The 27,101-nt window shown below is 35.4% G+C and overlaps 1 protein-coding gene across 1 annotated transcript in view; it reads left to right on the top strand.

Moving 5' to 3' along the window:
* Nucleotides 1–27,101, top strand: part of LRP1B (LDL receptor related protein 1B) — a 1,473,103-nt gene that overhangs the window by 533,409 nt on the left and 912,593 nt on the right. The window contains exon 7 of the mRNA XM_065880137.1: nucleotides 18,416–18,578. Within this exon, the coding sequence (XP_065736209.1) occupies nucleotides 18,416–18,578 (163 nt within the window). The remainder of the gene's footprint in view (nucleotides 1–18,415; nucleotides 18,579–27,101) is intronic.

The raw sequence follows: 27,101 nt of genomic DNA, 5'->3' as shown, positions 1-27,101 counted from the left end.
AAAATATATTTCACACACACACTAAATATAAATATACTCCCCTCCAGATTTTGCTGTTTGCCATGTAGAACTTTTAAATAATTATTCTCATAGTATGCTTTGTCTAGATCCACATTTCTGTTTGTTTTATTAATGGATTTTAATTATCACATTTCTGTTTTATTAATGGATTTTAATTATCAAAGTGGAAATTTTTTCATGATCCCATTACAACGCCATATACCAGGTAGAACATGATGTTTAGCAGTTTACTTTATCTACCAACCTGAAACTTGGAAAGTAGGATGCTCTTTTCATCGTGAATAACTCATGAAATACATTTGGAATCCATGATGTATACTCACTCAAACTGGTATTTCTGTCTTGGTCAACTTTATCTTGGTAGAAGAGAGAAGGAAGTAAGGGAAGAAGAGAAAAGATATGGGAAAAAGAGAAATTATCACTTTTTTGGCAAGTAGACTAATAAAATAATTTCTGACTTAATATGTATTTGATAATTTTTCACTTTAAATATAATAGTGTCATAGTGTATTTTCCTTTTATTTTGTTTTGCTTTTTCTTAAGGGATTTATGCCAAGTAAAATGAGCATTGTTTTCTCATATTTCTTGGCCATCAGAAGGTTTTAATCTTGTCAAGACATTTACAATATATTAGGAATTTATCAAATCTAAAGGCCGTGAGTAGTAGGAGACAAATTAAGCAACGTAACTAAGCAAACAGGCGTGTATAGGATTTCAGTTTTTGAATAAGATTCTTGTTTTCTTTTCTTTTTTTTTTTTTTTCAGGCTGTAACGTCTGTGACTTACAGATTTTCTGTAACACTCGGCTTTGTATTTTCCTCACCGTGGTATTTGGGATGAGTTGATATGGTCCTAGCTCTGTCATTAACTAGCTGTGCGACCTTAAATAATTTTAAAATGAAATCACTTGTTCACACAATAGCTGGAATCCCTGCCAGATCTAAACATACTTTCCCCTTCCATTCCCTTCTGTTTGATATTCTTGTTAATTTGCAGTATGCCTGTGTCTTTGTGTGCATGTGTGTCTTCCTCTCACCTAATTACTCACAACAGGTATATTTTAATCATTGTATAGTACTCTTCTCTAAGATATGTTCCTTGGGACACAAGTTTTCCTGGACATTCTTGGAAAGAATGAGTTTGTGGTCAAATGAGTTCAGGAAGTTTTGCATCTGTATACCCTTATTGGAGATTTATATGTATATTAGCCTATTAAAGATTCTGTGGAGTCCTTCTGTAAAGTATCTATTTTACTTTGTTTAGCTCAGGATTTCTTTAATTTCCTTGAGTACTGAACATTTTATTGGTATTTTTCTGGGTATGTCTGTGAGTGCATTTCTATGGGTGTTTGTTTCTAATGACATGTTATGAATATGTTTATGTGTCTAATACATATTCACACTCCAAATATCTAGTGTTTTATATTATCCACTTTGAGAAATATTGTTTTAGAGGTCTTATGGAATATCACTCATATTGTATCCTCCTACCACTTTTTACTGTCTCTGTGGCTAAACCTGTAACGTCGGTGTTTACAAGGAGATATAGAGAATTACTGTAATAACAGTTTTCTAGCTATCTCTTCCCAAGAGCCCAACTACTTTTAGTTTATACCCAGAGGGTTATGAGAGTTATAGGATCCATATACCACAAGCCCTGAGACTGTGGTGACAAAACCAGAGACCATTTCAGAACTGGACCTTAGAGGAATTAGTTATGCAGCAAAGATTTGGTCATGTGTGAAATTCATGCCAGGAAAGAGCCTAGCTAAAAGATGACTGTAGTTGATAATGGTAACAAAGAGTGTGTTCTGGAACTAACTTAGAATTGCAGCCAGTGTCAAGTAATTCCAATTTAATTATAACAATTTTTCCATGAGCTGCATAAATGTATGGTGACAGAAACTCTTAATGGTAGAACAACAGTGTCAAGTGATGAGATGGTCATGTAGATGGTGAAGGATTTTTTAAATGATTATGAAGTATAAATCTAGATTAAAATATATGCATATTTTAAATATGTATATGTATATTAAAATATTCTGTAAGTCTTTGTCATGTTTTTTTTTTTTTTGGCTGAGTTGGGTCTTCGTTGCTGCGCGCAGGCTTTCTCTGGTTGCAGTGAGTGGGGGCTACTCTTTGTTGCAGTGCGCGGGCTTCTCATTGTGGTGACTTCTCTTGTTACGGAGCACAGGCTCTAGGCGCGTGGGCTTCAGTAGTTGCAGCACGCAGGCTCAGTAGTTGTGGCTTGCAGGCTCTAGAGCGCAGGCTCAGTAGTTGTGGCACATGGGCTTAGTTACTCCGCGGCAGGTGGGATCTTCCCAAACGAGGGATTGAACCCATGTCCCCTGCATTGGCAGGCAGATTCTTAACCACTGCGCCACCAGGGGAGTCCAGTCTTTGGCATCATAATGACAACATTTACTTGGTAAAGTTATATAAAGTCTCTTGACAACTTTTGTTGTTTTAATGTAAGAATTAACCTATATCATTTTAATCTCGCTGTTTTAAGGTATTAGTGAAGAGATCTATCTATCTATCAAGTACAATTATTCAGTCCAGTTTCACTAAGAAAAAGCAGGTAGTTATACTGTATATCCAAAACTGAATGGTAGGGAAAGGCCTATGTACTACTAATCAACGAGACTAATTTTCTAACAAATCTATGGTTTAAAACATGTCCAACAAATGTACTAGAGAGTACATAAGAATAACAAAAGAAATATTACTTTTTTGTGTGTGACGGTCATAAGAATAACATTATTATTCTTATAACCAAAGAAGATTCTATTTAAAATTTTTATGTTGTTGGGAGATTCTATTTTGTTTATTGAAAATAACAACAACAGCAACAGAAACCTTGTGGCTTGATAGAACAGTTCAGCTTGTCTGAACTGGTCAGAATAACTTAGTATCCATATGAAACACCTCACTTGGCCTTAAGACTTAGTTTGGTTGTTTGTATTATTTAAAAATATTTTGTTAAATTTTTTGGAGTCATGAAAGGTGAATGAATTCAAAATTATTATAAAATTTTAGAGCTTTGAGGATTTGATTTGTAAGAAGGGTATAACTTGAGTAAATTAGAACTATCATAGTTACCGCTACAAAAATTTTGAACTTGAAGGGGTACGTTATAATTGTGATTACTTATGCAAAACGCCACTGGCAATTACATCAGGTATTTAGATAATTTGTGCAAAAAAATGTTTGTTCCTAAAATGAAGATAATTGAGACAACATGTTCCTAATGTATGAAGTATGCAAATGATCATCTCAGTGTTACATTCCATTCTATGTGTTTAGTCTGAGCTTCTGTTTCTGAGACTCTCAGTTAATGTCGTTCTTCCTATGTCCATGGGATGATATTCACACAATATACATGGAGTATCAAGGTAATTATTTTGATAAATTCAAGCTGGATCATTTGTGTTTTTCAAATTTGTTCTCTTGAATTATGGGAATTTATTTTTTGTACTTCATATTGAATGTTGTACCTGATTTATTTCTAAGCACATTATATAATGTTAAAAGTATTGAAAGATGACTCTAGTCATATATATATATATATATATATATATATTTATATATACAACAAATACTTTATTAGAGCTTTTTGTCGAGCCTTTAACAAGACATTACTTTAAGATTAATAATATTGATATTTTGGCATGGTCATAGATTAAGTGATATTAATATGTGAAAACCAAAGTTTTAAAATATGTATATTTTTCAATTCAAAATTGTACCTAAGATAAGGTGGGGGTTGAGCTATTGTGTAATGTATATGCCTTATATACACCTCTTAAATTCTTAAAATATGAGTTATTTCAGAATTTACTGTTGCAGTTATTTAGTTTAGTGTATGTGGATTTCAGTGTGAGTTAAATATTCAATACTTCTGAATGCTGTGAACTGTATCTTTCACCCTAAAATTCATATGTTGAATCCCTAATCCCCAATATCATGGGATTTGGAGGTAAGGCTTTTGAGAGAGATTTAGGTTAAAGTCATGGTAGTGTAGAGCTCCTATGATGTGATTAACACCCTTGTAAGAATAAGACGTGGCCAGAGTTCTCTCTCTCTCTTCCATGTGAGGTTATACCAGAAGGTGGCTACCTGAACCATGAAGAGTCCTCACCAGACATAGAATCTGCTGGCACATTGATGTTGGGCTTCTCAGCCTCCCAAGCTGTGGGAAACAGATGTTTATTGTTTAAGACACCCAGTCTATGGTATTTTGTTATAGCCTGAACTGACAGGCTGTTATATTTAAAATGAAAAGAGAAGACATTCTTCTTTCATTCTAAACATATATTTCTTTCCTAATGTACCTATCTGGAGTGTCATGGGACAAATCCCCAGAAAAGTAACACTCTGCCTCCATTTGTATAAGTCTTAGGTTACCTTTAGAATAAAATGTCTGAGGTAGAGAACTGTAAACTTGTCACTGCTGGACTAGCTTAAATCCTCATTTCTTCTGTGTCATTCCTCAATTCAGAGATGCCCTAATATCTTTCAGGATGTCTCAGTGTGACTCCTAGAAATAATTTCCACTCGTGTCAAACAAATTAATCACTTGGTGACTGGTTTTCATCATTGGATTTGACTCTTAAAAAAGAAAAAGCAATGCAAAGGCATTAATTGATTTTTATTATGTATATGTCTCCACATAACTCATACCATTTCATTACCATTATGCAACTGACCCTAACAGTAGAGTAAGTTTAATATCTGAAATGTTTGCCAATAGCAAACATGGCTGAGAAAGCATCCTACAAATATTTGGTCTTTGGGCTTCTCAATTGATACTTCTTTTACTAGGCCCAGTGCAAGTGATAACATTGGTTTAACTGAACCTCGCTTTAATAACAGAATTAATCCACTAAAACTACATCAGTACACACTCTTATTCACTTATTGTACACTCGAACTTATACCTAGGGGAAACATCATTTTCTACTTGTGCTTCAGATTCTGGGTCTATAACTTGGGTAGGTTAAGAGATATGACAACTATGAATAATAAACAATAAAATATAGTATATATTATATAATATGTTATATAATAATTGAATAATATACATATATAATAATAAGAATCAATTAAAATTCTGTTTTTTTAGAGACATGAATCAAAAGGTGAAAGGTAATCTAAAATAATCTAATATATGCCAACAGAAGTAGTCTAGATAACTAGTAGTCTCAGAGACAAATCAGGGCCAAGGTGTCAGTAAATTCTTATTTAAAGGACAGGAATAAGAGCCACAAAGTTACCTGACTCTGATGGTCATAAAATGATTCTTGGTATGAATAGAAAAAAAAGAAGGGCTCTAGAAGTCAAGATGTGGCAGTTTTAATGCAAAAGTGGTTATGGTGCTATTTTATCCTCAGTACAACATTGTCTGTTCATTCTTCTGATCTTTGCTTTATTATCTCTTCTTAGTCACTCAGGCTCACCAGTCGTCATTATTCTTCCACCCTGTTATATGGCACTCTCATCCCTCGTACTACTGTTGCACACCCTGGGTCTTCATACCTTCAGATTATTAGCGGCCTAATTGCCCTTTCTTAAAATTACTCCTCCACATTAAATGATACCTCTCCTTCTTGTATACATCTTTGCTGGGTAAAGGATAGTGATTTGCCAAATTTGAACTCACAGGTAAAATCAAGGAAAATACCACAGCTGGTTAAAGAACAGGGCTTCCCTGGTGGCACAGTGGTTGAGAATCTGCCTGCTAATGCAGGGGACACGGGTTCGAGCCCTCGTCTGGGAAGGTCCCACATGCCGTGGAGCAACTAGGCCCGTGAGCCACAGTTACTGAGCCTGCGCATGTGGAGCCTGTGCTCCGCAACAAGAGAGGCCGCGATAGTGAGAGGCCCGCGCACCGCGATGAAGAGCGCCCCCCGCTTGCCACAACTAGAGAAAGCCCTCGCACAGAAACGAAGACCCAACACAGCCATAAATAAATAAAAATAAAAAAAGAGTTCCAATATCAACGGTCAGCTACTCTTACAAATTCCCATAATCAGAAAATGCAAACTTATAAAAAAAAAAAAAGAACAAAGGAGCTGTGACTTCAGATGACTCCTACACTGACTGATGTCGAGGTGGAAGCACAGATTTTAGGCAAGAGGTTCTTGAGCAAAGGTTACTAGGAATAGAAGAGCCATATTGATTTGAAAATATTTATTGGACACTTACCATGGGGTAAACACAATTCTAGGCTTCAGTAATATAGCAGTGAACGAGCCATACAGTATCCCTGATCACATGGGGCTTATTCTAGTGTGGGGAGATGGTGAACTACTAAATAATTAATTTTGATCGATATGACAACTCCAAAAAAAAAATTAAATGATGGCAATGATATTGACTGGTGGGAATGAGTCATTGTGTCTGTTGGGGGATGTGGGGTTGTTGGGGGGGCATGGTCTTCTCAATATCCACTGGTCAAGGGAGACCTTTCTGAGAACTAACATTTGAGCAAATACCTGAATAAGGGAAAGGGCAAAGCCGTGCACATTCAGATACTCTCTTTTCTTGTACATCAGGTACAGAGGTCCTAAGGAGGAAGCTTTCTTTGCAATTCAAGAAAAATTAAGGATGTCGGTTTAGCTGGAGTAAAGTGAGCAAGGAAGATATGAGTTAAAAGGGAGGTTTAGAAGGCTTGTAAACCACATTAAAGACTTTGAATTTTATGCTAAACATGGGGGAGGTCATTAGAGATTTTTCAAAAGAGGACTGATATTTTGGAAAACAAGAATACAGACTCAAAATTTAGAGAAAAACCTGTTGTTCACTAAAACTGTGCAGAAGAAACAATAACATAATGGAAGTTGGTAGCCCACTACACCTCATTTCCTGGGTGGCCTTCCTGGAAAATGTTACAGAGAGAAACACTCCGTAGAGTTTTGACTTAAAATTGAGCTACAGTTTAGTAAACTTAGGTATTTATAAAAATATCAGTGATGCTACCAAATGTAAAATAGATAGCTAGTGGTGAGCAGCCGCATAGCACAGGGAGATCAGCTCGGTGCTTTGTGACCACCTAGAGGGGTGGGATAGGGAGGGTAGGAGGGAAGGAGACGCAAGAGGGAAGAGATATGGGAACATATGTATATGTATAACTGATTCAGTTTGTTATAAAGCAGAAGCTAACACACACACACACACACACACACACACACAATATCAGTGATGTGCTTTTGAAAACATTCATACAGGAGAGTAAATCCCAACAGTCCATCAGTTTGTTAAGACATGTCTTAGCTGGCAATCAAATGTAACATAGAACTCAGACTATAAAGAATGGTGTTTTCTTTTTTGCTGACATGATATAATTTGTGTTTTACAATGATCACTTTGGGTGCTCTGTGAGGATTGTTATAGTGCACCTAAGAGGGAAATAGAGAGTCAGTTAAGTTATTGTAGCATCCAGGGGAGAGAAGGTAATGTCTTGAGCAAGGAAAGTAAGAGCAGAGATGGAAAGAAGTGGACAGTTTCAGATGAAGGCCTTAAGATTGCCTGATAGATTTAATATGGGGTGAAGTGGGAAGAGATAAAAATAGAATGAAGGATGAATCCATTTGAGTTACGGGTTGAAAATAATATTTTGCCTAGTGGGAAGAAGACACCTCTGTGTAAACTGTTTTTGTTGTTTGGTTATATTGAGAGAATAATAACACTGGAATATTTTCTAAGTGCGTCCACCATAGGAAATGATTGACTTGTAGCTTGAGATAGAGGAAGGAATTGAGAAATAGTGGAACAGGGAAGTTACAGATACCTGATACTGCTCACCATCCCATGTCAGAAACACCTCCTTTGTCATTTTTCATAAAGACATATACACAGATTGTATGTAGAACTTTGTGACTACTCCTATCAAAAACTGATACTCACTTGGACTACATTTCATGTATTTAAGAAATTGGAACAGAGCTAGGAAGAGGCAAACTTTCCTTAAAGGAAAAGAAAAGGGCTCTGTAACATGCCACAGATTCTGTTCCTGATTAAGGGTGTACCTGCCCACCATACACCCAAATTGAACTTTTTTTTTTTGCATTTTTAAAAGCAGTTTTATTGAAGTATAGTTTACATATCATAAAATTCATCTAGTTTAATTATAAAATTCAATGCTTTTTACTAAATTTACAAAGTTGTGCAGGCATCACTACAATTCAGTTTTTTTTTTAAGATTTTTAGAAATTTCATGTAATGTCTAAAACATTTATATTAACATATTTCCATACAAATAACCCAAAGAAAGTTTAGTATTAGTTGGGGTTTTTTTGTTTGCTTGTTTTTTTATACAGCAGGTACTTATTAGTCATCAATCTTATACACATCAGTGTATACATGTCAATCCCAATTGCCCAATTCAGCACACCACCATCCCGACTCCACCTTGGTTTTCTCCCCTTGGTGCCCATACGTTTGTTCTCTACATCTGTGTCTCAACTTCTGCCCTGCAAACCAGTTCATCTGTACCATTTTTCTGGGTTCCACATACATGCGTTAATATACAATATTTGTTTTTCTCTTTCTGACTTACTTCACTCTGTAGGACAGTCTCTAGATCCATCCACGTCTCAACAAATGACTCAATTTCGTTCTTTTTTATGGCTGAGTAATATTCCATTGTACATATGTACCACATCTTCTTTATCCATTCGTCTGTCAATGGGCATTTAGGTTGCTTCCATGACCTGGCTATTGTAAATAGTGGTGCAATGAACATTGGGGTGCATGTGTCTTTTTGAATTATGGTTTTCTCTGGGTATATGCCCAGTAGTGGGATTGCTGGATCATGTGGTAATTCTATTTTTAGTTTTTTAAGGAACCTCCATACTGTTCTCCATAGTGGCTGTATCAATTTACATTCCCACCAACAGTGTAAGAGGGTTCCCTTTTCTCCACACCCTCTCCAGCATTTGTTGTTTGTAGATTTTCTGATGATGCCCATTCTAACTGGTGTGAGGTGATACCTCATTGTAGCTGTGATTTGCATTTCTCTAATAATTAGTGATGTTGAGCAGCTTTTCATGTGCTTCTTGGCCATCTATATATCTTGTTTGGAGAAATGTCTATTTAGGTCTTCTGCCCATTTTTGGATTGGGTTGTTTATTTCTTTAATATTGAGCTGCATGAGCTGTTTATATATTTTGGAGATTAATCCTTTGTCCGTTGATTCATTTGAAAATATTTTCTCCGGTTGTCTTTTCATCTTGTTTATGGTTTCCTTTGCTGTGCAAAAGCTTTGAAGTTTCATTAGGTCCCATTTGTTTATTCTTGTTTTTATTTCCATTACTCTAGGAGGTGGATCAAAAAAGATCTTGCTGTGATTTATGTCAAAGTGTGTTCTTCCTGTGTTTTCCTCTAAGAGTTTTATAGTGTCCAGTCTTACATTTAGGTCTTTAATCCATTTTGAGTTTATTTTTGTGTATGGTGTTAGGGAGTGTCCTAATTTCATTCTTTTACATGTAGCTGTCCAGTTTTCCCAGCACCACTTATTGAAGAGACTCTCCTTTGTCATAGATTAGTTGACCATAGGGGTGTGGGTTTATCTCTGGGCTTTCTATCTTGTTCCATTGATCTATGTCTCTGTTTTTTGTGCCAGTACCATATTGTCTTGGTTACTGTAGCTTTGTAATATAGTCTGAAGTCAGGGGGTCTGATTCCTCCAGACCCCAGACCGCAAGACTGCTTTGGCTATTTGGGGTCCTTTGTGTTTCCATACAAATTTTAAGATGATTTGTTCTAGTTCCGTAAAAAATGCCTTTGGTAATTTGATAGGGATTGCATTGAATCTGTAGATTCCTTTGGGTAGTATAGTCATTTTCACAATATTGATTCTTCCAATCAAAGAACATGGTATATCTCTCCATCTGTTGGTATCCATATTTAAGCTATGATATAGCTGCTCCTACTTCTACTCATTTTTAGAATATGCCAAGCTCATTCCTCCTTGGTAGGCTCTGCCCCCAATTCTCCACATGCCTAACAACTTCTTGTCACACTGAGCTCAGTTCAAATATCATCCTCCTCAGAATTCCCTCTGTGATCAGTCACTGAAGTCATTATCCTGTCTTATTTTCTTCCTGATGCTAGCACTGTCTATCTAATTCTACCCTTCTTGAGGAGAGGACTGTGTGAGGGATCATCTTGATCATGGCCAAATATAGTTGTTTCATCACAGAACCATATTTTGTATAAGTAGAGCAGAAAATTTCAAGACAAGTTATTTTTAAATTTCCCTGGCTTCATTTTTGAGCATTTATGGAATATCCTTCATGATTTAGCATTAAGCTGAATTACAGGTAATTTAAGGGAACAAAAACTATCATTGGTATAGACAGTCTAGTTTAGATATAGGTCTAAAAATAACATCCAAGTGATGGGAAGTCAACAAAATCTAATTTTAAGAATTATAGGGATTTGACTACTATATTAGTTTTCTATTTCTGCATAGCAAATTACCCCAAAACTTAGAGGCTTAAAAACAGCAAACATCTATTATCTTACACTTTTTGTGAGTCAGAAATTCAGGGAATGCTAAGCTAGGTGGTTGTCATAGGGTTTCTCATGAGGTTGTAATGAAGATGTTGGTCAGGACTGCAGGCATCCAGTGGCTTCACTGGGACTGGAAGACTGGCTTCCAAGCCCATTCTTGTGATTATTGGCAGTAGACTTCTCTCCTTCCCTACATGGGCCTTGGCACAAGGTTGCTTGTATATCATCATAGCATAGCAGCTGGCTTCCACCCGAGTGAGTGATGCAAAGAGAGAGAGAGCAAAATGGAAGTTATAATACCTTTTATGACTTAGTCTTGGAAATCACACTGTGTCATTTCTACCACATTCTATTTATTTATTTTTTTAACTTTTTATTTTATATTTGAGTATAGGTGATTAACAATGTTGTGTGTGTTTCAGGTGTACAGCAAAGTGATTCAGTAATACATTTACATGTATCTATTCTTTTTCAAGTTCTTTTCCCATTTACATAACAAATGGGATTGTTACATAATATTGAACAGATTTCCCTGTGCTATGCAGTAGGTCCTTGTTGGCTATCCATTTTAAATATAGCAGTGTGTACATGTCAATCCCAAACTCCCTAACTATCCCTCCCCCTGACCCCTCCCCCCTGGTAACCATAAGTTTGTTCTCTAAGTTTGTACCACATTCTGTTTAGTACAAACCAGTCACAAAGAACAGCCCGCATTCAAGTGGAGGAGAATTAAGCTCTACCTTTTGCAAGTGGAGGAGTAAGCTCTACCTTTTGCAAGTGGACACATATTTTTAGATTATCAAAACTACTAACTTTTTATCAGTTTGCTTATGTATTGCTAGTACTGTGCTATTCTCTAGTGTGTGCTCATTATAAGCTGTCACAGAGACATAAACTAAAGTGCAGTCTTTTAGTTCCCTCTGGGAAGCAACTAATATTTGTGGAGTACCTACTACATGTCATTGTACTGGATTCTTAATGTGTGTTGTCTGATTTAATCCCCTGGCCACTTTGTAAACTGGATATTATATTTATTTAATACAAAAGCAGAGGCTTTTATGAAGTAGAACATACTCTAAGTAGGGAGTTAGGCTGAACTAAATGATATACACTGCTTTACTTTGGTATAATCACACTAGAGGCCTTTGATCCAGTTTAGCCACAGACAGGTTTTGTTTGAAACACAAAATACTTTATAATTTAAAAAACATCAGTTTACCGTATTTAGAAATTGGCAGACTTCAAATGAAGTTCAGAAATACTTATTTTGCACTTCTTTGAAACAATAAAGCATTTCTGTATCAAAACAGTCAGCTGAAATTGAGTCTTCTTTTTCAGGGAGATGTATACATTTAAGTCATCATCTAGGTTTGTCATAATCCTTCTTAACAGGTTTTACCTATTTATATTATCTTTCTAATCTTGTGGATGTTTATATTTGCTATTTCTGGCTAGTTAAATATAGCAAATAATTAAAGAAAATTCAAGTACTCAACTTTGTCCATATATAATTTTCAAAAAGTTAAAAACATGATTTGTACAAATATTTAATGAATGTATATTAAGGAATTATTTAGCTCATTAATAAGAGAACCAGCAGGATGGTAAATCTGGTTCAAAGAAGTATAGAAAAGACTGAAGTATTTACCATCAGTGAAAGAAAAAATTCTGAATTAAGATTATAAAATGAGATATAAAACTAGTTAATGTCATAATGGACAGTAAAACTGGGGTTATATTTACTACCTGATGGAAATCATTTGCATCTCTATTAGACAAAAATTTTTTTTAATGTCTTGATCTACACGTTAATATTTAAATTCATAGAGACTGGGACCTAATCAATATTAAATTGTAAATTAAACAAAGGTATATTCCCTAGAGGAACTAAGCAGTCTTTGAAAGGGCCTATTAGACAATGGTTCAGTATGACATTAAACACACATTCAGACATTCCTTTTATAATTTTTCTTAGCAAGATTTTGACTTTGTTCTCAATTATTTTGTGGCATAAACTACTCTACTGAATAATACTTGAAATAATACTTGAGTAGTATTATTTGCTAGAGCTGCCATAACAAAACACCACAGACTGGGTGGCTCAAAAACCAGAAATCTGTTTTCTCATAGTTTTGAAGGCTGGAAGTCCAAGATCAAGGTGCTACAGGTTTGGACTTTCTGAGACCTCTCTCCTTGGCTTGCTGATGGCCTTTCCTCTATGTGCAGGTAGCCCCAGTGTTGTCTCTGTATGTCCTAATCTCTTTTTATAAGGACATCAATAAGTTTGGTTTAGAGCCCACCCTAATGGCCTCATTTTAATATAATCTCTTTAAAGATTTTATTCCCAAATATAGTCACATTTTGAGGTGCTGGGCGTTAGGACTTTAACATATGAATTTGGGGGGAAAACAATTTAGTCTGTAACACTGCGCATATATTACACTGTAGTGAATCAAAAGTGTTTAAGTTCTACATTCACCAATTCTGTTAATTAATTCCTTGCCTTATGATGTGATGAAAAAGCTGATGTAACATTTTTTTATCCAATTATAGATTATCATAAGTATCTTCTTTTTTAAAACTTTAACCTTGAATTTTTAAATTAATTTCCACTGGGTACAACTTTAAGTTTTTACACCTAACATATATTGGGTTTTAAAAAGATAGTTACTTATATTTACATAATACTTTAACAAGTTTCAAAATACTTTCAATATTTTTTCACTGTAATTTAAAAGTTTATCAGTATTGATATTTAGATTATTTTATGATTCAAAGGAAAGTGGTCAATACTTTCAGATGTTGTAGACATGAACAGAAAAGCAAACTTGGCTTTTGGCAAGTAAGAAATTCTGAATGACCATAAAGCAGCTATTTGAAAAGAACAGTGAGGGCAAAATCCTGGGCACTTTTGGTTGAAGAATGAATAAAAGGCAACTAGAGAAACATAATAACAGGAACATATGTAATTTTTTTTCTAGTAACAGTAAAGTAATAAGGGTCTTACTAAAATTTAGAGACAATTTTGTAATGTCGTAAAAATCTCCTAAAATGTTCAAGTTATCTGTCTATCTATCTATCTATCTATCGCTTACTGGAACTCTTTGTTTAATTGCTTTAATTCTCTAATCTCAATAAACATCACATTAAAAGCAGATAGAAACTTCAAATATAGGAAAAGGAAACAATGCCAATTCCCACAGTTACTGTTTGGCTAATTATTAGGTTCTTTAGTGAGACCTTGCCGCTTCAAACTAGGATGTTGTTAACAATACCTATTGTTTCAGTAGCAGAGCATCTTTCTGCAGCCATACAGAGTTGAAAGAAGTTGTGAATGCTGTCAAACGTCTCTTTTGTCTGAATTTACAATTGCATAGACTAAACCAACTGCATGCCTAGCATGAGAGATTGGTCATTGAATGGACTTTGGCATATAATTTATCAGAACCCTAGGTATCTGAAATGGCATTTGAAACAGTGGGTTCTGTTCTCTAGCTGCTATAATAATGCAAAGGGAATAAAAAGCAAAGCTAAGTATACATTTCCACATTTCTAGAGACAGAAAAAGTAGTTCAGAAATTTAAAACTCCTGGCTGCTGAACTGATTCATGTACTTTGTGGAACATTTAAATGCTTATGTTTCCATAAAGACTGTGTAATTCAGAAATGAAACTGTAATTGATAGACTGACAATCTGTATCCAGTGAACTGCAATATCTACTTTTTGCTTGCCCTTGTAGGGACTGATAGAAGTTCCCACAAAATTGCTGCTTTCTCTACCTTGCTTTGACAATATATATATACCATTATGAATACAATGATGGCATATGCATCTATGTTAGTTTTTTATTGAAATAATATCATTTATATAGCAACATGTTACCAAGAATCTTTTGAAGCATAGAGCAAGAAGAGCATTTAGGTTCAGATTACAGAAAGAAACTCTACTTAGTGAATCCTAGATCCATATTAAGTTCAAAAAAGGAGGTATCAAATTATAATTTTCAATAGATAAATATATGACTGTCATAAAATTCAGGAATGAATATAGACCAGAAATTTATGTATGGCATTATTGGGAGAACCAGCCCAATACTGATGATCTAACAGCATTAGTGGAATTGAATGCTTCTAGGCATCTTAAAGAAAAGGAATGTTTAAATGAGATCTGTAGTTAGGTATAAAACTGATCAGTGCCTCACAGGATAAGAGACTAGAATTTTTGGGGTTATCCTTTCTACTAGATAAATGTCAAGAGGTTAGCATGAAATTTCACAGTGTAGTTCTGATCAAATAGAAAATACTCAAGTCAAAAACAGATACAAAGAGCTAACACCTATCCTTCTCAAACTCTTCCAAAATATAGCAGAGGGAGGAACACTCCCAAACTCATTCTACGAGGCCACCATCACCCTGATACCAAAACCAGACAAAGATGTCACAAAGAAAGAAAAGTACAGGCCAATATCACTGATGAACATAGACGCAAAAATCCTCAACAAAATACTAGCAAAGAGAATCCAACAACACATTAAAAGGATCATACACCATGACGAAGTGGGGTTTATCTCAGGAATGCAAGGATTCTTCAGTGTAGGCAAATCAGTCAATGTGATACACCATATTAACAAATTGAAGGAGAAAAACTATATGATCATCTCAATAGATGCAGAAAAAGCTTTTGACAAAATTTGACACCCATTTATGATAAAAACTCTCCAGAGAGTAGGCATAGAGGGAACTTACCTCAAAATAATAAAGGCCATAAATGACAAACCCACAGCCAACATCATTCTCAATGGTGAAAAACTAAACCATTTCCACTAAGATCAGGAACAAGACAAGGTTGCCCACTCTCACCACTCTCACCACTCTTATTCAACATAGTTTTGGAAGTTTTAGCCACAGCAATCAGAGGAGAAAAAGAAATAAAAGGAACAAATTGGAAAAGAAGAAGTAAAACTGTCACTGTTTGCAGATGACATGATACTATACATGGAGAATCCGAAAGATGCTACCAGAAAACTACTAGAGCTAATCTATGAATTTGGTAAAGTAGCAGGATGCAAAATTAATGCACAGAAATCTCTTGCATTCCTATACACTAAAGATGAAAAATATCAAAGAGAAATTAAGGAAACACTCCCATTTACCACTGGAACAAAAAGAATAAGATACCTAGGAATAAACCTACCTAAGGAGACAAAAGACCTGTATACAGAAAACTATAAGACACCGATGAAAGAAATTAAAGATGATACAAACAGGTGGAGAGCTATATACCATGTTCTTAGATTGGAGAAATCAAGATTGTGAAAATGACTATACTACCCATAGCAATCTACAGATTCAATGCGTTCCCTATCAAACTACCACTGGCATTTTGCACAGAACTAGAACAAAAAAATTCACAATTTGTATGGACACACAGAAGACCCAGAATAGCCAAAGCAATCTTGAGAAAGAAAAATGGAGCTGGAGGAATCAGGCTCCCTGACTTCAGACTGTACTACAAAGCTACAATAATCAAGACAGTATGGTACTGGACAAAAACAGAAATATAGATCAATGGAACAGGATAGAAAGCCCAGAGATAAACCCACGCACGTATGGTCACTTTATCTTTGATAAAGGAGGCAAGAATATACAATGGAGAAAGGACAGCCTCTTCAATAAGTGGTGCTGGGAAAACTGGACAGGTACATGTAAAAGAATGAAATTAGGACACTTCCTAACACCATACACAAAAATAAACTCAAAATGGATTAAAGACCTAAATGTAAGGCCAGACACTATAAACCTCTTAGAGGAAAACATAGGCAGAACACTCTGTGACATAAATGACAGCAAGATACTTTTTGACCCACCTCCTAGAGAAATGAAAATAAAAATAAACAAATGGGACCTAGTGAAACTTCAAAGCTTTTGCACAGCAAAGGAAACCGTAAGAAGATGAAAAGACAACCCTCTGAATGGGAGAAAATATTTACAAATGAAGAAGCTGACAAAGGTTTAATCTCCAAAATATACAAGCAGCTCATGCAACTCAGTATCACAAAAACAAAAAACCCAATCCAGAAACGGGCAGAAGACCTAAATAGACATTTCTCCAAAGAAGATAAACAGATTGCCAACAAACACATGAAAGGATGCTCAACATCACTAATCATTAGAGAAATGCAAATCAAAACTACAGTGAGGTATCACCTCACACCAGTCAGAATGGCCATCATCAAAAAATCTATAAACAATAAATGCTGGAGAGAGTGTGGAGAAAAGGTACCCCTCTTGCACTGTTGGTGGAAATGTAAATTGATACAGCCACTATTGAGAACAGTATGGAGGTTCCTTAAAAAACTACAAATAGAACTACCATATGACCCAGCAATCCCACTACTGGGCATATACCCTGAGAAAACCATAATTCAAAAAGTCTTGTACCACAGTGTTCATTGCAACACTGTTTACAGAAGCCAGGACATGGAAGCAACCTAAGTGTCCATCAACAGATGAATGGATAAAGAAGATGTGGCACATATTGACTTACTTGTAGTGAAGTGGATGGACCTAGAGTGTATCATACAGAGTGAAGTAAGTCAGAGAAAGAAAAACAAATACCGTATGCTAACACATATATATAGAATCTACAAAAAAAAAAAAAAAAAAAGGTTCTGATGAACGTTGGCGCAGGATAGGAATAAAGACGCAGATGTAGAGAATGGACTTGAGGACACAGGGAGGGGGAAGGGTAAGCTAGGATGAAGTGAGAGAGTAGCAATTGAAGTATATACACTACCAAATGTAAAATAGATAGCTAGTCGGAAGCTACATTGCATGGGGAGATCAACTTGGTGCTTTGTGACCACCTAGAGAGGTGGGATAGGGAGGGTGGGAGGGAGACGCAACAGGGAGGGGATGTGGGGATATATGTATACATATAGCTGATTCACTTTGTTATACAGCAGAAACTAACACAACATTGTAAAGCAATTATACTCCAATAAAGATGTTTAAAAAAAAACAAAAACAGATACATTCTTCTAGAGTTGCACCATCCATCTCAGTCACTAGCTTCCTCATTTTTTTAAAATTTAAATTAATTAAAGTGAAATTCAATAAAGGTTTGGTTTTTCAGTCACACTAGCCACATTTTAAATGCTCACTAGACACAGTTAGTCGTTATTTTCTTGTACAGCATAGATAATAGAATATTTCCAATGTTGAAGAAAGTAGTATTCACAGTGCTCTTCTAGAGAATTAATCAATCTTTGAACAATCCTGTTTTACATTGCCTACATATGCCATTAAAAGAACATGTTCCTCCTTTTGCTTTATTTCCAAATATTGGATACTTTTTGTAAATAAAGGTATTTACAGCTCTCCTTTTCTACTTCTCCTGTTTTGTTTTGTTTTTTTAAATAGGAGAGGATCTGAAAATAAGGGTTTACCTTAGTTCACAAAAAGTATTTACTCCTCTTGCTACTAAAGCATTTAGCTGTGTCACTGAACCACTTATGCCCATGGGGTTAAATGAACTATTTGGACAAATGCAAAAACTAGGAGAAATATTTTATTGTAAATACGTATTCTTTAGGATTTAGAAACTCCTCGTCCTTTTATCTAGGTCATCCTCAGTCCTTAGATAGCAAGAAGAAGGGTATCAAGAGGTAGTCATTATTTTACAGAATAACTACTTACTTACTTTGGCATAGCAAGAAATTATCCTTGCAGGTTTTTTTGGTTTTTTTTTTTAATCATAAAACTACCTGTACTTTTGAAATATCCTCTGTGGTGGTTTGGGCAGACTTATGTACTCTTTGGCTTATGATACTAGATTCGCACCTGTGATTCAGTGATTTTGTGTGTGTGTTTTTCAGATGTGCAACAAATGGCGATTGACTGGCTCACCAGAAATCTCTATTTTGTGGACCATGTCAGTGACCGGATCTTTGTGTGTGATTACAACGGATCTGTGTGTGTCACCCTGATTGACCTGGAACTTCATAATCCTAAGGCAATAGCAGTAGATCCAATAGCAGGGTAAGAAATTCTTCTTTATAGCGTTTGATCGGAAATAATTTCCGTTTAAAAAAATCAGAGTCTGACAAGAGTTGTGGAATATAAGACGACAGGCTCATAAAATGTTTTTAATGTTTATTTGAGCAGTTGCATTGCAGTAAGGAAAAAAGAAGTTGTAATCTACCATCAGAAGGTGGGGCATACCAATTCCTTAACACATCAGTATTGCAGGGCTAACCTAAGACACGGATAACCCACTACTCTTCCAGAATTGCTTTGGGGTTGCCAGAGAAGACCCTCAGCATAGTTTTAAGTTAAAGAGAGGAGACTTAAGTTATTTAGCAGTGGACCTTGTGGTTAGCAGGCTTCAAAAATACTACCTGAAAGATGGACTATTAACAAACTTAGCTCCAACACAACATTTAGGATTTATGAAAGGGGCATAATACATGTCCAAGGGTACTAGGATAACATTAAGGTCGTCTTTGTTAGTTGAAACCATTTTTTTCCCTCTAACTGCTGATGTGTAAACACTATATTACTATAGAGCTACAGAATTAATCATGAGAATCCATCTTCACTTTTTCTTTGACTTTCCAATTTTGCAAGCCACTCTATTGGTTAAAAAGAGACCTTATTTTATCTGAACTTCTTTTAGCTAATAGGCTCATTCATCTTTTTTTAATATTTCATAATTTTTCAAAATATAGGTACACATGTTTAAATTCCCAATAACTCTGTTCATATAATTAGAAAATTAATATAGGAATTATGCTTTAGTTTTACAAACACTATGGTATTGTATAAAGTTCTATAAAGCCATGTTTTTTTACCAGTAACTATTGGGAAAGGATACTTTCAAATTAATGACATAGTGTAAAACTTTAGTTGGAAGAGCTGGTGCTTTTTTCAGATGTAGGTTGTAGCAAAGATCTGAAAACGAAAATATTATCCTTGTTATTGTTTTAATCGTCCCCAAGCAGTTCAGGCTGAAATGTCTGATGGAACATATCCTAAACTGCCATAAGTCCCCATTCAACAAATGGGAAAATATTTACTGAAGAAACAGCTGTCATCCATATGTGGACTTTTGTCACTCTTAAAGTCTGATTGAATATTAAGATGCATCATCACAATGGTTCTGATTTTGACAAGAACAGCTTGCACGTAAGAGCTTTGCTAGGAAGGCTGTGTAATATAATTCTTGAATGTAGCTCTATTTGTATTTGTAGCAGATGGTTACTTGACTCAATCTGACTGCAGTGATGCTTCAAAAGACATGAGTAAGAGAAGTTGTATTTAAACTGATTTGTTTGGGTGTTGGTTAAGTGTAGTAAGGAAGAACTGGAAAATTACAAATGTGCTAACAACATTCTTTTGACATTCTGTTTAGAAATATATTTGCTTGCGTGTTTTTCCCTGGATGTGCTAACTGAATTTAAAATTAGCCTTTAGATAGTCTTATCTATCAGAAATGTTGAGGTGAAGCTATTGTGTTTCTCCTGTTTTTATACCACTCTTATCCTTCCCCATTCTTTTTTTAAAAAAAAAAATTATGTATTTATTTGGCAGTGCCGAGTCTTAACTGCGGCATGTGGGATCTAGTTACCTCACCGGGGATCGAACACAGGCCCCCAGCATGGGGAGCTTAGCCACTGAACCACCAGGGAAGTCCCAGTCTTTCCCCATTTTTAAAAACAAAGATCCAGAGACCCTTTTCAAATAAAACTGCCAACCTGAAATATAATATATGTGACACCATCTCCCTTTCTGAAAAGCAACATGTTTTATGTTCTCAAGCTTCCTATTTCTCCCTGTCATTACATGAAAGAACCATATTTTGTCATTTTTGTCAAAGGAATTAGGAGTAGAAAACCCTCACACTGTTTGTGCTTATTCTCTGCTGGATTCCTTTGGGCCCTGGATTCCTTTACTGTTTAAGTGTAATTTTGTCATGTATCATTTATCACAATAGGTTCTTTGGAATTTTTTTGTTTGAGTTTGCTCTGTCTCTCTATCACTGTTTTTCAATCCTGAATTCTACGAATCAGAGGGGGAAAAGCTCTGCTCTTTTATAAATATAATCCCATTTGTAATAGGACACTTTTAAAAAATATTTATTTTTCTCTTAGTACTGTATCAGAAATTTGGCTAGGGTTAATGTGATGCTATCTAGGGAAGGAACAGCAGGTTTTTTCTTTTCTTTTTTTTTTCCTTTAACTTCTACTTTTGGGAGTTCAAGGGTAATTTGAATAGTTGAGGTTAGAACAACTCTGCATGCATGACCTACTGAAGGGGACATGCACCACCAGTGAAATTTCTCCCACCTTTTCCTAATCATCTGAGGTATATTTCTTTGGCTCTGTCTGTTATAACTTCAGTTCAGAAAACAGCAGAATGTCTTAAAAGTCTGACTCGACTCTTAGAGCTTGACCTCAATAGGTATGGAAATGGCTGGAGATTTGCCTTACCTCCCCACAGGCCGCATTGAAAAAAAATATTTTTTACTTTGGTGTACTTTTTTTCTCAACCTCCTATTCCCTTTTTTATCTAAGAAGTTTTACAATATTATCATTATTATCATTCTAAATTTTTTAAATTTATTTTTTGCTTATCCACAGGTTGCATATAGATTAGTAATTTTCTCTAGACTATCAATATGACTTGGGCCAGGCTCCAATCCAAATTTGCCAGGAAGAGATTGTTTATAAACATTTTTTATTCATTTTCTTTGTTTTCGTGATGTTGCTATTGACTCATTAATTCAGGCTATTTTTCTGGAGATACTTGTTGAGACTTTCTTCATTTCAAATTTTAGCAATAGTTTCTTCCAGTGGTTTCTTGAAGAAATTTCTAAAATTATTTCTATACAGTCATTAGAGTTTGAAGGTAGCATAGAGATTATAGTCCAACCGGTATCAAAAATAGCTTTTCTGGTAGTTGTTATTAGAGCTCTGCTTGTTTAATGATTATGAATTTAATCTGATGTCACTCTCCCTAGGATCAAATCCTGCCTAGTTACTAGCTGTGTGATGTTGGATGCCTCTTTGTATCTTTATTTTCTTACCTTAAAAATATGAATAGTGATAATCCACTAAAGGGCTGTTGTGAGGATTAAATAATGCCAAACATATAAAACACTTTAATACTTTTTGAGTTGTAGAATATGTGAAGTTCTCTTTTTCATGTTGCCTCAAAAATAACTACTAATCTTTCCAACACTTACAATACTGTTGTGAATTGAGTGATGAGACCAATATTCCACCTCATTAAAGATGATCTTTTCATTTCCAGCCCAATTCTCTTTCTACTACCAATGCTCCTTAAATGGCTTACTTCATATAGACTAAATCTATTATATAATCAAGTAAAAGGAGAGGAAATGAGAAAATAAAGTGATATGACCTGGGAGTAAAGATGAAATGTATATGTGATGCTGGAGGATAAAACGTACAGAGTAACTGTAGGTATAGGGAAGAAAGTAGCAGAGGAAACCATTTTCATAATTTATGTTGTGAAAGATATGTTTGGATTACCTTCAAGGTCTTTCAAAAGATAAAGGTAAAGAATAAAATCCCTTCACAGTTACCTTTGTCGGTTGAACTGTAGTTTTAAATACGAAATTTTTTCAGTAATAAACCATATAGTCTTTGAGTCTGATGAGGGTTGTAACTGAGGACAGGAGTGGAACTAGTATACAATTTTGGTTCTAGGGTGTGGCTCTAAGTTTCCTATTAAATTAAAACCATCACACTAAACTTGATACAAGAATACATTTCACCATAATTATCAAATCGTTACAACACTATTGCAAAAGAGAAGATCAGTTAATCCTAAGGATGAAAAATATTAGAAAAACAGTCAAATTGAAGAGATATTTTTAGGGATGGAGTTAGATTTGAAAATTTGAGGAAAATATTTTGGGGGACTTGAGGTACCATGTATAGAACTCATATTCAGTAAAGTTATGTGAGATGGCCAAATTGAGGGAGAAGGGAAGTCCCCCATATCATGTGAAACAGCAGAAATTGACTATGTTCCAAATACTATGTATACCCTTTTTCTATGTAGGATGGACTTTTGACTTGTTGAGAATGAATGGCAGAGTGATCTGTAGGATTTGTGAATCCATGACCGCATGTCAGTATTAAGGGGAAAAATGTGTTGTCTTTGTTTTCTATAAAAGCAGTCCATCTGCCAGGAGGCAGAGGAGGACTGAAACTTAAGTCTCAGAAGTTGAATTCACACAGGAGTGATTGACAGTATTTAATAGGTAATAAACCCTTTCTTAACACCCACCTGGATCCCCACTGTTGGTGAAACTAGTCATGGCTGAGAAATTAAAAATAGAATCAAAGTTAACAGCTATCAGGGAGTAGCACTGATTAATGAAATTCTAATCTGAGATGCTGTGTGAATGTTGGAAGCTAGAAAATGAAGTAGGTCTGCCTATGACCATGAAAGAAGTTTTGTAACAAGGGGAACCTTGGGATAGATACCAAATTTTTCACATCCATGAGGTGGCCCGTAGAGCCAGCCCAGGTTCCAAGTTACAGCCTGCACTCACTAGGCACTTGCAGTAGGACAGTAGGATAGTTGCAGAGTTTTGGCTATTAAATCCGTCAGGCTACAGCAGTTCCCCTTTATCCACAGTTTTGCTTTCTGTGGTTTTAGTTACTTGTGGTCAACCATGGTCCAGAGCTATGAAAAAATTCCATAAATAACTAAATTGTGAGTGTTAAATGACTCAGTGTTCTGAGTAGCGTAGTGCCATCCAGGTCTGTCCCTGCTGAGATGTAATCATCCCTTTGTCCGGTGTACCCTGATCATTAGTCATTTAGTAGTCTACGTTATCAGATCCACTGTTACAGTATCTCAGTGCTTGTGTTCAAGTAACCCTTATTTTACTTAATAATGGCCCCAAAGCACCAAAGCAGTGATGCTGAATTTGGATAAGCAAAAGAGAAGCCATAAAGTCCTTTCTTTAAATGAAAAGGTGAAAGTTCTCAACTTAATACGAAAAGAAAAAGAAAAATGCCAAGGTGCTAAAATGTATGGCAAGAACAAATCTTCTATCCATGAAATTGTGAAGACAGAAAAAGAAATTCATGCTAGTTTTGCTGTTATGCCTGAAACTGCAAAAGTTATGACTGTGGTGCATAAACGGTTAGTTAAGATAGAAAAGACATTATATTTATACAATAAGATATTTTGAGAGAGAGAGACCACAGTCACAAAACTTTCATTACAGTATTATGTAATATATTGTTCTATTTTATTGTTGTTAATCTCTTACTGTGGCTAATTTATAAATTAAACTTTACCATATGTATGTATGTGTAGGAAACACATACAGTCAGCCCTCCATATCTGCAGGTTTTGTGTCTATGGGTTTTATATCCAAGGATTCAACTAACCGTGGACCCACATCTATGGATTCAACTTGAAATTTCACCCCATGGTTGGTTGAAACCATGGATATGGAGGGCTGACTATATTTATTGTAGTACTCAATCTTATGTAAGAGAGTGGATTTTGGTATCCACGGGGGCTTCCGGAACCTATCTCCCATAAATACTGAGGGACAGCTATGTATATATATGGTTTGGTACTATCCATGATTTCAGGCATTCACTGGAGGTCCTGGAATGTATCCCCCATGGGTAAGGCAGTACTATTGTACACTGTAGGCAAATTAAAGCTACAGATTGCACCCCTACAACTAACCACTATCTACTGATTTGAGGATTCAGATGAATCTGAAGTTTCTATGAGTTTGAACATTAGGAAGTATCTAAAGATATCCCCCTATGTATTGTTTTCTCCTCTTGGAAGTATCAGTCTTGGAGGGTTGGAGGCTCATCTACATTCGTGACTGCCCCTAATCTTTTGAAATTAATATTCATGTTGTGATATGTTGCAAATTGTGGGTCCTGACGTTTTAAGGAAGAACTACCTTCTACACATACCCACATACCTGCACACAGAAAGATTATCTATATCTAGATAGATAGGTTCGATAGATAGATATTTCCTGTATCCTTCACCACTGCAATATAGCCATGTCTCATTCCCACAATCAGATGCAGCTCCCTATTGCTCAAGGAGAGAGATGTTTCTTGAAGATAATGTAAACTTAGTTTCTCTCAATATCTTCTTGTATATTCTTCTTCATTAGAAGAAAACTCAGAAAAACATGGAGACATTTTAATAGCTCCGGTAATCATTCTTCCGAATTTCTGTATTGCCCTGCTATAATTTCCCTTTTGTGCATCTTGAATTTAAACTGTTTTTTCTTTTTTAAAGATTTAGGAACAAAATGAACTGCTAAAAGTATATTTTGGTCTGTTAATTTATTTTTGAGACCATCTTGGTCCTGAAGATGGTAGTAGTACTCAGGTGGGCAGACCTCCAAATTCATTTATACGTAAGAGAATGCCAAGGAAGTTACTTGTCCTCTTCTCCTTATACTCAGTGGGTGATAAATGCAGTACAATGAAAACAATCTTAGTCTTATAAATTTGTATTAATTATTTCAAAAATTTTACCTATGTGTTTTCTTACCTGTATCAAAATTCAAGTGGATATCATTATAGCACTAGCTATATTTCTATCTTTTTATTTATCTATAAGCTATCTAAATATCTATGTGCGTATTTCCCATTTTATACTACTACTCCCTTCTCTGTGTGATTCTAACAATCTTGGATTTAGAATAGAGAATTATCTAAGAAATTGGCATCTACCTATTTTAGGCCAAATTACTAAGTGCCTTAGGGGTTATCACCTGCCACTTTTCAATCCAAAGTTCCTTTCAGAAGTTACCGATGTGAAAAGGCAAGGCAACATGAATATACAGTTATGTGTTTCACGGTCCGCACTATTTTGACTGAAGTTAGTGGTTCAGAGGCACATCCAAAAGTAGAAATCCATATGAACTGTCTTTTATATGAGTTAATTTTTTTCTTCTCATTAATTAATTTTCTCTAGGTTCAACCTCTTTCCAAATTCCTCCACAGACATTTTCTCAAGTGGAGGTTTATGTATGGCATTGCCTTTAATTACTGTCTCCTTCAGTTACAAATGATTATTCTATTATATTATAATTAGCCTGGGAATATGGAAGAACAACTAGGAGTGACTTATTATGTTCAGTACAGCCTTTACTGGAACCTTAACCCACATCGATTTAACTCCCACTGTGTGTTCGTGAATCATATCGTTCACAATGTCAAAATAATGCAGAACATTCTACATCTCTGTTCTTTTTGCTGTTCTCTCTCTGTCTCTTTTTTTTTAATCTATAAGTTTTCAGTGTTTGTTAAACTTATCTCTAAATTACTGAGTTTAAGAATTTATTTCTAGTAATTATACTTAATGTCTTCCCAGCCTTCTAGCCACTCCCTATTAAAGACATATCTTCTCTGAATTCTCACTGATTAGTGCTGACCACTCAAATAGATAAAGTAACAGAAAAGCTGTACACAGACTAAATTGTGAAGGGATTTATTATTTCACCTAAAAATCTAGATTTAGGACAGTCCCTGGTTTGGTTAATTTATTGACTCAACAATAGCGTTAACCACCTGGGTTCCTCCTACCTCTTTATTCTGTGATGTTATCTTTAGTGTGTGCTTTTCAAATTAATACCTCTATGGTCATAAGACGGCTACTGAAGTTTCAGGGATCCCATGTAGAAACATGGATTCAGTTAAAATAACAGCATTATTTCTTCCTTGGATATAGAAGAGCTCCCAAAGCAGATACTCCCTCGTGTCTTCTTGGTCACAGCTGGGTACGTGCCAACCTAAATGAGACAGCAATAGACAATTTTTACCATCTGCACATGAAAGACAGTGCGACATGGGAGTGAATATATGATAACGTAGAATAATGAAAAATGGATTATGAACCAACATCATCTTCTACAGACACTGTATTATGATAGTCCTTTCTCATGTGCAGCCCTTTGTTCTTCTCAGGCACTGAGGGACCTCTTTTCACTTAGCTAAACCTGTTTGGAATACGTACAAATATTATTTTCCAACCCTTCATTTCAGCTTCTCTGAGAGTTCCTCCATTTCCTTTTAGCCCAGATTGTTAAAACTCTTTCTGAGGACTATTTTTCTTATCCCTTTTCAAGGCAAATTACAGTTGATTTTTGTTTCTTTGCTTTCTGTAACTTTTTCTATAATACTGAGAAGAGGCTAGGGTGGGGACACTGTGGATAGCACTCCACTATGTCTTTAAAGATATAGTTTAAGAAGCTGATGGGAGCTTTTATTCTATCAGATTTTCTAACACTTTTGCAAGCTATGTGAACATTTCTAAGCCACTGGGGTAATATTAAGTAAATTATTGTTTCACTTATAAAATGATTCTACGGTGGCACGAAAGCTTTCTTACTCTCTGCCCAAGAGTAGTTTACCTACTGGAAGAAATTGTGCTGTTACTAGAAAAGAATAATTTTATATTTTCAATTAGTTAAAATTTATTTCTAATTGTTTGCTACATGCAAAGTTCTATGAAAACAAGAGGTAGTAA

Source organism: Phocoena phocoena, chromosome 7 (genome assembly GCF_963924675.1).
Source record: "Phocoena phocoena chromosome 7, mPhoPho1.1, whole genome shotgun sequence".
Lineage (NCBI taxonomy): Eukaryota > Metazoa > Chordata > Mammalia > Artiodactyla > Phocoenidae > Phocoena > Phocoena phocoena.
This window is presented reverse-complemented; position numbering and strand designations above follow the sequence as displayed.